The sequence below is a fragment of the Lichenostomus cassidix genome, unplaced genomic scaffold (genome assembly GCF_008360975.1).
Source record: "Lichenostomus cassidix isolate B80296 unplaced genomic scaffold, HeHo_3.0 HiC_scaffold_35, whole genome shotgun sequence".
NCBI lineage: Eukaryota > Metazoa > Chordata > Aves > Passeriformes > Meliphagidae > Lichenostomus > Lichenostomus cassidix.
Genome location: NW_028147256.1, coordinates 638,474 through 649,905, shown reverse-complemented (window position 1 = coordinate 649,905; position 11,432 = coordinate 638,474). Strand labels below are relative to the sequence as shown.

The 11,432-nt window shown below is 38.0% G+C and overlaps 1 protein-coding gene across 1 annotated transcript; it reads left to right on the top strand.

Annotated features, from left to right (window-relative positions):
• The first annotated feature begins 1,041 nt into the window (after positions 1-1,041).
• On the top strand, positions 1,042-10,406 carry LOC146423981 (uncharacterized). Its single transcript, XM_085044036.1, has 3 exons — positions 1,042-1,317; positions 5,429-5,523; positions 10,163-10,406. The coding sequence occupies exons 1-3, from the start codon at positions 1,134-1,136 to the stop codon at positions 10,244-10,246; spliced, it is 363 nt and encodes a 120-aa protein (XP_084900162.1). The 5' UTR covers positions 1,042-1,133; the 3' UTR covers positions 10,247-10,406.
• The last annotated feature ends 1,026 nt before the right edge of the window (positions 10,407-11,432 follow it).

Genomic DNA, 11,432 nt, shown 5'->3' with positions numbered 1-11,432 from the left:
TGCAGCATAAAACCCAAAAAATCCAAACAAAAACCCAGAAAAATCCTAAAAAATCCCAGAAAATCCCAATTTTTTCCTCTTTTATTCCCCAAAACCACTAAAAACCCAAAAAAAATCCCAAAAAATCAGAATAAAATCCCCAAAAAATCAGAAAAAAATCCCAAAAAATCAGAAAAAAATCCCAAAAAATCCGAAAAAAACCCAAAAAATCAGAATAAAATCCCAAAAAAATCCTAAAAAATCCCAGAAAATCCCAATTTTTTCCTCTTTTCTTCCCCAAAACCACTAAAAACCAAAAAAAATCCCCAAAAAATCAGAATAAAATCCCCAAAAAATGAGAAAAAAATCCCAAAAAATCAGAAAAAAATCCCAAAAAATCCGAAAAAAACCCAAAAAATCAGAATAAAATCCCAAAAAAATCCTAAAAAATCCCAGAAAATCCCAATTTTTTCCTCTTTTCTTCCCCAAAACCCCAAAAACCCCAAAAAAAACCCAAATTCTCGTTCCCAGCTCACTTCAGGCTGCCGGAAGTTGGGGATTTCCTGGACTCTGTCACCTTCGTGGAGCTGCAGCGGGAAGAGGCTGCCGAGCTGATCCGGAAGTACAACCGCGAGGGGCGCGACTTCCTGGCCAGCGCCGGAAGTGACGCACGGCGCGCCGGAAGTGACGCGGCCAACACAGCGAGTTCGAATTTCAACGCCGGAAGTTCGAATTCCAACGCCGGAAGTTCGACTTTCAACGCCGGAAGTGGCAGCTCGGCAACCGGAAGTTCGGGTGTTAGCCCCGGACGACCCGGAATGGCCACCGGAAGTCGGGGGTTTGGCGCCGGAAGTTCGAATTTGGCGACCGGAAGTCTGGGTTTCAACACCGGAAGTCCCGCAGCGGGCGCCGGAAGTGATGGAATGTCGACCGGAAGTTGGAGGTCGAGGACCGGAAGTTCCGAGTCGGCAGCCGGAAGTCCGCGTTTCGGCACCGGAAGTGATGGGCTGACAACCGGAAGTCCGCGGTTTGGCCCCGGAAGTTGCGTGTCGCGCACCGGAAGTGACGGCGCAGCAACCGGAAGTTGGACATCGACGACCGGAAGTTCCGATTTTGGCACCGGAAGTTCGGGTTTTAGCACCGGAAATGACGGAATGAGGACTGGAAGTCCGGGTTTCGGCACCGGAAGTTCCGGGTTCGGCACCGGAAGCTGGGGCTCGCCGGAGCGGAAGAAGGCGTTTCGGCCGCAGAGCTGGCGGGGAAGATCCCGCGCAGGGAATTGTGGGAGTTCCCGAGGATTCCGCGGCAGCCAAACCTCCCGGGGAGGGAAGGGAGGAGGTAGGGAGAGTTTGGGAGATTTTCTGGAACTTTCCGGAGGTTTTTTGGGATTTTTGTGGAATTTCGTTGAGGTTTTTGGAAGTTTTTAGGGGTTTGGATCCGGAATGTTCTGGAATTTTCTGGGATTTAGGAGTTTTGGGGATTTTTTTTTTTTTATTTTCGGGGAATTTAGTGAGGAATTTTTAGGAAGTTTCTGGAATTTTCTGGGGCTTTGGGGATTTTGGGATTTTGGGGAGATTTTTGGAATTTTTCAGGATTTTCTGGGATTTTTTTTGGCTTATTCCATGTCATTTTTGGGGAATTTTCTAGAATTTCCTGGAATTTTCTGGAACTTCCCTGGAGATTTTTTTTTTTTTTTAGGGTTTTCTGGGATTTTTCTTTTATCTTAAGGAATATTCTGCAATTTCCTGGAATTTCCTGGGATTGTCTGGAATTTTTGTGGGATTTCTGGAACTTTCTGGAATTTTCCGGGAATTTCCTTGAGGCTTTTGGTTCAACTTTCTGGAACTCTCCGGGATTTTCTGGAACTTTCTAGAACTTCCTGGAATTTTCCGGGACTGTGGGGGTTTGAGGATTTTGGGGAGATTTTTGGGATTTCAGTTGAGGTTTTCAGTGGAATTTTCTGGGATTTTCTGGGATTTGAAGAGGTTTTTTTGGGGATTTTTCAGTTACTTTAGGATTTTGCGACATTTTTTTTTTATTTTCTGGAACTTTCTGGGATTTTCTGAATTTCTCCGGAATTTTCTAGAATTTTCCGCCGTTTTTTGTTTGGGTTTTTCTGGAAGGTTCTGGGATTTTTCCTTGGGGTTCTGGTTGGGTTTTCTTGGGATTTTCTGGGATTTTAGCTTCGAGTTTTTTTGGTTTTTTTTTTTTTTTTGAGGTAATTTTCTAGAATTTGCTGGAATTTTCTGGGACTGTGGGGGTTTGGGGATTTTGTGGGGATTTTTTTGGGGAGATTTTTGGGATTTCAGTTGAGGTTTTTGGTGGAATTTCTCTGGAATTTTCTGAAATTTTAGTTGGGAAGTTCTTTGGTGGGATTTTGTGGAATTATCTGGGAATTCAGTTGGGATTTTGGGCGAAATTTTCTGGAACTCTCTGGGATGTTCTGGAATCTTCTGGAATTTCCTGGAACTTTCTAGATTTTTCTGGAATTTCCTGCAATTTTCTAGGATTTTCTAGAATTTCCTAGAATTTTCTTTGGGGTTTTTTGGAGGTATTTTGTGGGATTTTTCTGGAACTTTCTGGAATTTTCTGGATTTTCCCCTAGAATGTTCCAGAATTTTCTGCAATTTCCATTTGGGTTTTTTCCCTGGAATTTTCTGGTGTTTTCCAGGACTTTAGTTGGGGTTTTCTGGGATTTTAGCTTCAATTTTTGGGAGGTAATTTGTAGGATTTTCTGGAATTTTCTAAAACTTTCTAGATTTTTCTACAATTTTCTGCAGTTTCCATTTGCGTTTTCTTTCCTGGAATTTTCTGGAATTTTCTAGAACATTAGTTGGGATTTTTTTGGGTTTTCTGGGATTTTAGCTTCGATTTTTTTGTGTTTTTTTTTTTTTTTTGAGGTAATTTTCTAGAATTTGCTGGAATTTCTCTGGAATTTTCTGAAATTTTAGTTGGGAAGTTCTTTGGTGGGATTTTGTGGAATTATCTGGGAATTCAGTTGGGATTTTGGGCGAAATTTTCTGGAACTCTCTGGGATGTTCTGGAATCTTCTGGAATTTCCTGGAACTTTCTAGATTTTTCTGGAATTTCCTGCAATTTTCTAGGATTTTCTAGAATTTCCTAGAATTTTCTTTGGGGTTTTTTGGAGGTATTTTGTGGGATTTTTCTGGAACTTTCTGGAATTTTCTGGATTTTCCCCTAGAATGTTCCAGAATTTTCTGCAATTTCCATTTGGGTTTTTTCCCTGGAATTTTCTGGTGTTTTCCAGGACTTTAGTTGGGGTTTTCTGGGATTTTAGCTTCAATTTTTGGGAGGTAATTTGTAGGATTTTCTGGAATTTTCTAAAACTTTCTAGATTTTTCTACAATTTTCTGCAGTTTCCATTTGCGTTTTCTTTCCTGGAATTTTCTGGAATTTTCTAGAACATTAGTTGGGATTTTTTTGGGTTTTCTGGGATTTTAGCTTCGATTTTTTTGTGTTTTTTTTTTTTTTTTGAGGTAATTTTCTAGAATTTGCTGGAATTTCTCTGGAATTTTCTGAAATTTTAGTTGGGAAGTTCTTTGGTGGGATTTTGTGGAATTATCTGGGAATTCAGTTGGGATTTTGGGCGAAATTTTCTGGAACTCTCTGGGATGTTCTGGAATCTTCTGGAATTTCCTGGAACTTTCTAGATTTTTCTGGAATTTCCTGCAATTTTCTAGGATTTTCTAGAATTTCCTAGAATTTTCTTTGGGGTTTTTTGGAGGTATTTTGTGGGATTTTTCTGGAACTTTCTGGAATTTTCTGGATTTTCCCCTAGAATGTTCCAGAATTTTCTGCAATTTCCATTTGGGTTTTTTCCCTGGAATTTTCTGGTGTTTTCCAGGACTTTAGTTGGGGTTTTCTGGGATTTTAGCTTCAATTTTTGGGAGGTAATTTGTAGGATTTTCTGGAATTTTCTAAAACTTTCTAGATTTTTCTACAATTTTCTGCAGTTTCCATTTGCGTTTTCTTTCCTGGAATTTTCTGGAATTTTCTAGAACATTAGTTGGGATTTTTTTGGGTTTTCTGGGATTTTAGCTTCGATTTTTTTGTGTTTTTTTTTTTTTTTTGAGGTAATTTTCTAGAATTTGCTGGAATTTCTCTGGAATTTTCTGAAATTTTAGTTGGGAAGTTCTTTGGTGGGATTTTGTGGAATTATCTGGGAATTCCATTGGGATTTTGGGCGAAATTTTCTGGAACTCTCTGGGATGTTCTGGAATCTTCTTGAATTTCCTGGAACTTTCTAGATTTTTCTGGAATTTCCTGGAATTTTCTAGGATTTTCTAGAATTCCCTGGAATTTCCCTGTAATTTTCTGGAATTTTCTTTGGGGTTTTTTTGAGGTATTTTGTGGGATTTTTCTGGAACTTTCTGGAATTTTCTGGATTTTCCCTAGAATGTTCCAGAATTTTCTGCAATTTCCATTTGGGTTTTTTCCCTGGAATTTTCTGGTGTTTTCCAGGACTTTAGTTGGGGTTTTCTGGGATTTTAGCTTCAATTTTTGGGAGGTAATTTGTAGGATTTTCTGGAATTTTCTAAAATTTTCTAGATTTTTCTACAATTTTCTGCAGTTTCCATTTGCGTTTTCTTTCCTGGAATTTTCTGGAATTTTCTAGAACATTAGTTGGGATTTTTTTGGGATTTTCTGGGATTTTAGCTTCAATTTTTTCTTTTTTTTGAGGTAATTTTCTGGAATTTGCTGGAATTTCTCTGGAATTCTCTGAAATTTTAGTTGGGAAGTTCTTTGGTGGGATTTTGTGGAATTTTCTGGGATTTCCATTGGGATTTTGGGCGAAATTTTCTGGAACTCTCTGGGATGTTCTGGAATCTTCTGGAATTTCCTGGAATTTCTCTGTAATTTTCTGGAATTTTCTTTGGGGTTTTTTTGAGGTATTTTGTGGGATTTTTCTGGAACTTTCAGGAATTTTTTGGGTTTTTTCCTAGAATTTTCTGTGATTTTTTGTTTGGGTTTTTCCCCTGGAATTTCCCAGGATTCCAGTTTGGGGTTTTTTTTTAGGATTTTCTGGGATTTTAGCTTCAGATTTTTTCTGAGCTAATTTGTAGGATTTCCTGGGACTTTCTAGAACTTTCTGGATTTCTCTAGAATTTTCTAGAATTTTCTAGAATTTTTTCCAATTTTTGTTTTGGTTTTTTTCCTGGAATTTTCAGGGATTTTCGTTGGGGTTTTAGTTGCTTTTTTTTTTAAATTTTTGGGGATTTTAGCTTCAATTTTTTTAGAGATCATTTGAAAATCGTTCAGGATTTTTCTAGAATTTTCCAGAATTTTCCGGAATTTCCGTTTGGGTTTTTCCCTGGGAATTTTCTGGCCGTTGGGGGAGGGGCGGGATGGGCGTGGCCAGCGCGCGATGACGTCACAATGTGGGCGTGGTCACGTGGCTAACCCCTCCCCCTCTCTCCCCTCCCCCCAGGTTATCCCCGTGGGAATTTCCCCTCCCCCACCTGGAGCTCTGCCCCTCCCCCCACCGCCCCTCCCCCACCCCCGGCGGCATCCGGATACAACCAGGTGAGGAAAAAAATGGGAATTTTGGGGAAAAAATGGGAAAATTTACAGGAATTGAGGGAATTTTGGGGTGAAAAATGGGAATTTTGGGAAAAAATGGGGAAATTTTCAGGAATTGAGGGAATTTTGGGGTGAAAAATGGGAATTTTGGGGAAAAAATGGGAAAATTGATGGGAATTGAGGGAATTTTGGGGTGAAAAATGGGAATTTTGGGGAAAAAATGGGAAAATTGATGGGAATTGAGGGAATTTTGGGGTGAAAAATGAGAATTTTGGGGAAAAAAATAGGGAAAATGAATGGGAACTGAGCAAAATTCCTGTGGAATTACCTGAAATGCCCCAAATTTTGGGGTGAGAAATGGAATTTTTGGGGTGAAATATCCAAATTTTGGGGTGAAAATCGAAATTATGGAGTGAAATACTGAATTTTTGGGGTGAGAAATGGAATTTTTGGGGTGAAAATCAAAATTTTCGGGGTGAAAAATCGAATTTATGGGGCAAAAAGTGGAACTTTTGGGGTGAAAAGTCAAACTTTTGGGATGAAAAATGGAAACTTTGGGGTGAAAAATGGAATTTTTGGGGTGAAAAGTGCTGATTTTGGGGCCTGAGGTCACTCTTGGGGTACCAAGAGTGGAATATTGGGGTGAAAATGTTAATTTCAGGGCAGAAAACTTCGATTTGGGGGGAAAAAAATGGAATTTTAGGCTGAAAAATTGGAGTTTCAGAGTGAAAAGTTTGAGTTTTGGGGTGAAAAAATGGAATGTTGGGGTGAAAAAATTTAATTTGGGGTGAAAAAGTAGTTTTTGGGATGAAAAATTAATGTCAGTAGAAAAAAATATAGTTTTGAGGGTGGAAAAAATTGAATTTTGGGGGAAAAAATCAAATTTTGGGGGGAAATTTAAATTTTTTGGGGGGAAATTGTGGGAATTTGGGGTGGAAAAAGTTGGATTTTTGAGGAGAAAATGAGAAATTTGGGGTGGAGAAAATCGAATTTTGAGGGAAAAAGTTGAATTTTGGGGGAGGAAAATGGGAAATTTAATTTTGGGGGGAAAAGAGAAATTTTGGGGGTAAAAAAGGAGTGAAAAGGGGAAATTTGGGGGGAAAAGTTGAATTTTTAGAAGGAAAAAGGGAAGTTTGAGGCAGAAAAGGAGGAATTTGGGAGTAAAAAAGGGGAAAAAAGTTGAATTTTGGGGAAAAAAGGGAAATTTTGGGGGAAAAGCTGAATTTGGGAGGAAAAAGGGGAAATTTGGGGGGAAAATGAAATTATTTGGGGTGAAATTGGGGGAATTTGGGGTGGAAAAGTTTAAATTTGGGGGAGAAAATGAGAAATTTGGGGCAGAAAAGGGAAAAGTTGGGAGTGAAAAAGGGGAGAAAAGTTTAATTCTCGAGAAAAGTTTAATTTTGGGGGGAAAAAGTGGAAATTTGGGTGGAAATTTGGGGCAAAAGTTGAATTTTTGGGGGAATTTGGGAAATAATTTGGGGGAAAAATGGGAAATTTGGGATTTGGGAGTAAAAAAGGGAGAAAAGTTCATTTTTTGGGGGGAAAAAGGGAAATTTGGGTGGAAAAGGGGAAATTTTGGGGGAAAATTGAATTTTTTGGGGAGGAAATTGGGGGAATTTGGGGTGAAAAATGGGAAATTTGAGGCAAAAAGGGGAAATTTGGGGTGGAAAAAATCATATTTTGGGGGAAAAAGTTGAATTTTGGGAGGGGAAAATGGGGGAAATTAAATTTTGGTGCAAAAAGTGGGGAAATGGGAAATTTGGGGGGAAAAATTTGATTTTTTGGGGGAAAATTTGGGGAAAATTTAATGTTATTTGGGAGGAAATTGGGGTAATTTGGGGTGGAAAAGTTGAATTTTTGGGGGAAAATGGGAAATTTTGGGAAAATGAGAAATTTGGGGGGAAAATGTTAATGATGGGGTGGGAAAAATCGAGTTTTGGGGAAAAAGTTGGATTTTGGGGGGAGAAATTTGGTTTGGGGGAAAAGGGGAAATTTTGGGGAGGATTTGGGAAATCTGGGACTGAAAAAGTGGAATTTTTGGGGGGAAAATGGGAAGTTTTGGGGAGAAATTGAAATTATTTGGGGGAATTTGGGAAATTTGGGGTGGAAAAAGTTGAATTTTTGGGAGGAAAATGAGAAATTTGGGGTGGAAAAAATCAAATTTTGGGGGAAAAAGTTGACTTTTGGGGGGAAAAGTTGAATTTTTGGGGGGAAAAGAGAAATTTAGGTGAAAAATGGGGAAATTTGGGGAGATTTGGTGGGAAAAGTTGCATTTTGGGTGGAAAAGGGGAAATTTTGGGGGAAAATTGAAATTCTTTGGGGGAATTTGGGCCATTTGGGGTGGAAAATGGGAAATTTGGGGGGAAAAGTTCTAATTCATTGGTGGGAAAAGTTGAATTTTGGGGCAAAAAAGGGAAATTTTGGGTGGGAAAACATTAATTTGGGGGGAAAATGTTGAATTTTTGGGGAAAATGGGGTGAAAAAGGGGAAATTTTGGGGGAAAGAGGAAAAGGGAAATTTGGGGAGAAAATGGGAAATTTGGGGGAAAAGTTGAATTTTGGGGGCAAAATTGGGGGAATTTGAATTTTGGGGCAAAAAGGGGAAATTTCGGGGGGAGAAGTTGAATTTTTTTGAGGGAAAAAGGGAAATTTGGGTGGAAAATTGGGAAATTTTGGGGGCAAATTGAAATTATTTGGGGGAAATTGGGGGAATTTGAAATTTGGGGTGGGAAAAAGTTGAATTTTTGGGGGAAAATGAGAACTTTGGGGTGGAGAAAATTGAATTTTGGGGGAAAAAGTTGAATTTTGGGGGAAAAGTTGAATTTTGGGGGAGGGAAATGGGAGGAAATTAAATTTTGGGGGGAAATTGAAATTCTTTGAGGGGAAATGGAGGAAATTTGGGCCATTTGGGGTGGAAAATGGGAAATTTGAGGGGAAAAGTTCTAATTAATTGGTGGGAAAAGTTGACTTTTGGGGGGAAAAGGGGAAATGTTTTTGGGAAATTTAAATTATTTGAGCAAAAATGGGGGAATTTGGGAACTTTGGGGTGGAAAAATGGAATTTTTAGGGAAGAAAAAGGGAAATCCAGGGGGGGAAATTTTAATTTCATGTGGGAAAAAAGGGGAATTTTGGGAAATTTGGGAGGAAAAAGGGAAATTTTGGGGGGGAAAAGTGGAATTGTTTGGGATGAAAAAAGGGAAAAGTGGAAATTTTGGGGGGAAATTTTCATTTGGGGAAAGAAAAGGGGAAAATGGGAAATTTTGGGGGAAAAATTGAATTCTGGGAGGGAAAAAAGGGAAATTTTGGGGTAAAAGGGAGAAAAAAGGGAAATCTTGGGGGGAAAAGGAGAAATTTTGGGGGAAAAGTTGAATTTTGGGAGGGAAAGCTGAAGATTTGGGGGGAAAAAGTGGCGAAAATATGAATTTTAGGGCTGAAAAAAAGCCGATTTTGGGGCAAAAAAAGTGAATTTTGGGGCAAAAAAAGTGAATTTTGGGGCATAAAAAGTGAATTTTGGGGCAAAAAAAGTGAATTTTGGGGCCAAAAAAAGCAAATTTTGGGGCAAAAAAAGCGAATTTTGGGGCAAAAAAAGCGAATTTTGGGGCAAAAAAAGTGAATTTTGGGGCAAAAAAAGCGAATTTTGGGGCAAAAAAAGCGAATTTTGGGGCCAAAAAAGGCGAATTTTGGGGCCAAAAAAAGCAAATTTTGGGGCAAAAAAAGCGAATTTTGGGGCCAAAAAAAGCGAATTTTGGGGCCAAAAAAAGGGAATTTTGGGGCAAAAAAAGCAAATTTTGGGGCAAAAAAAGCAAATTTTGGGGCAAAAAAAGCAAATTTTGGGGCAAAAAAAGCAAATTTTGGGGCAAAAAAGGTGAATTTTGGGGCCAAAAAAAGCAAATTTTGGGGCCAAAAAAGCGAATTTTGGGGCCAAAATAGCAAAAATTTTGGGGCAAAAAAAGCAAATTTTGGGGCAAAAAAAGCGAATTTTGGGGCAAAAATAGCAAATTTTGGGGCAAAAAAAGTGAATTTTGGGGCAAAAAAAGTGAATTTTGGGGCAAAAAAAGCAAATTTTGGGGCAAAAAAAGTGAATTTTGGGGCAAAAAAAGCAAATTTTGGGGCAAAAAAAGCGAATTTTGGGGCAAAAAAAGCAAATTTTGGGGCAAAAAAAGCGAATTTTGGGGCAAAAAAAGCGAATTTTGGGGCAAAAAACCCAAATTTTGGGACAAAAAAAGCGAATTTTGGGGCAAAAAAAGCGAATTTTGGGGCAAAAAAAGCAAATTTTGGGGCCAAAAGAAGCAAATTTTGGGCCAAAAAAAGCAAATTTTGGGGCCAAAAAAAGCAAATTTTGGGGCAAAAAAAGCGAATTTTGGGGCAAAAAAAGCGAATTTTGGGGCAAAAAAAGCGAATTTTGGGGCAAAAAAAGTGAATTTTGGGGCAAAGAAAGCGAATTTTGGGGCAAAAAAAGCGAATTTTGGGGCAAAAAAAAGCAAATTTTGGGGCAAAAAAAGCGAATTTTGGGGCAAAAAAAGCAGATTTTGGGAGTGAAAAAACCCCAAATTCGGGCTGGAAAAAAATCCCTGAATTTTGGGTTGATTCCCTGGAATTTTGGTTTCTAATCCCAATTTTTTTGGTGTTTTTTTTCCCCTCAGTTTCCTGCAGGTTGGCAGCAATTTCCCCCTGAGAACTCTTGGGATCCTCATTTCAACTCCTACAGCTATGGAGGGGAAAAGTGACCCCAAAATTCCCCAAAAAACCCCAAAAGTTCCCAAAAAATTCCCCAAAAATTCCCCAAAAATTCCCGGAATTTTTATCTCTCTGTTCCCGAGAAAAAGAAGAAAAAAAAAAAGGAAAAAAAAAAAAGAGAAAAAAATATATTATTTTTAAACTGAAAAATGTCTCTTTGGTTTTCTTTGGGTTGATGGGAATTTCCTTCCTTTGATTCCTTTTTTTGGTTTTTATTTCATTTTTCTTAATTTTTCCCATTTTTTCCCATTTTTTCCCATTTTTTCCTATTTTTCCCCATTTTTTCCCATTTTTTCCCCTTATTTTCCCATTTTTCTTGATTTTTCCCAATTTTTTTTCCCCATTTTTCCCAATTTTCCTCATTATTCCCATATTTTTCCCATTTTCCTCCTTTTCTCCTGATTTTTCCCTATTTTTTCCCATTTTTTCCCAATTTTTTCCATTTTTTTCTCATTTTTTTCCCAATTTTTTCCATTTTTTCCTCATTTTTCCCACTTTTTTCCAATTTTCCTCATAATTTCCCAATTTCTCTCATTCTTCCTATATTTCTTCCCAATTTCCCCTTTTTTCCTGATTTTTCCCTCTTTTCCTTTTTTTCCCAATTTCTTTAATTTTTTCCTTTTTCCACATTTTTCCCATTTTTTCCAATTTTTCCTATTTTTTTCCAGTTTCCCCTTTTCCCCATTTTTATCCCAATTTTCCCAACTTTTCCACTTTTTTTCCTTTTTTCCCATTTTTTCCCATTTTTCCCAATTCCTCCCATCCTTCCTCCATTTTTTCCAAATTTCCCTTTTTTCCCCTTTTTTCCCCATTTTTTTCCCAATTTTTCCCAATTTTCCCATTTTTCCCAATTTCTCTCTTTTCCTATATTTCTTCCCAATTTCCCTTTTTTCCTGATTTATTCTCTATTTTTCCCCCAATTTTCCCCTTTTTTCCTATTTTTCCCAATTTCTCTCACTCTTCCTGGATTTTTTCCCAATTTCCTTTTTTTTCCCGATTGTTCCCATTTTTCCCAATTTTTTCCCTTTTTTCCCAATTTTTCTTTTCCCATTTTTCTTATATTTTTTCCCAATTTCCCCCTTTTTCCCATTTTTTCCCATTTCCCCCTTATTTTCCCATTTTTAAAATTTTTCCCATATTTTTCCCCAATTTTCTTCCTCTTTTCCCATTTTTTCT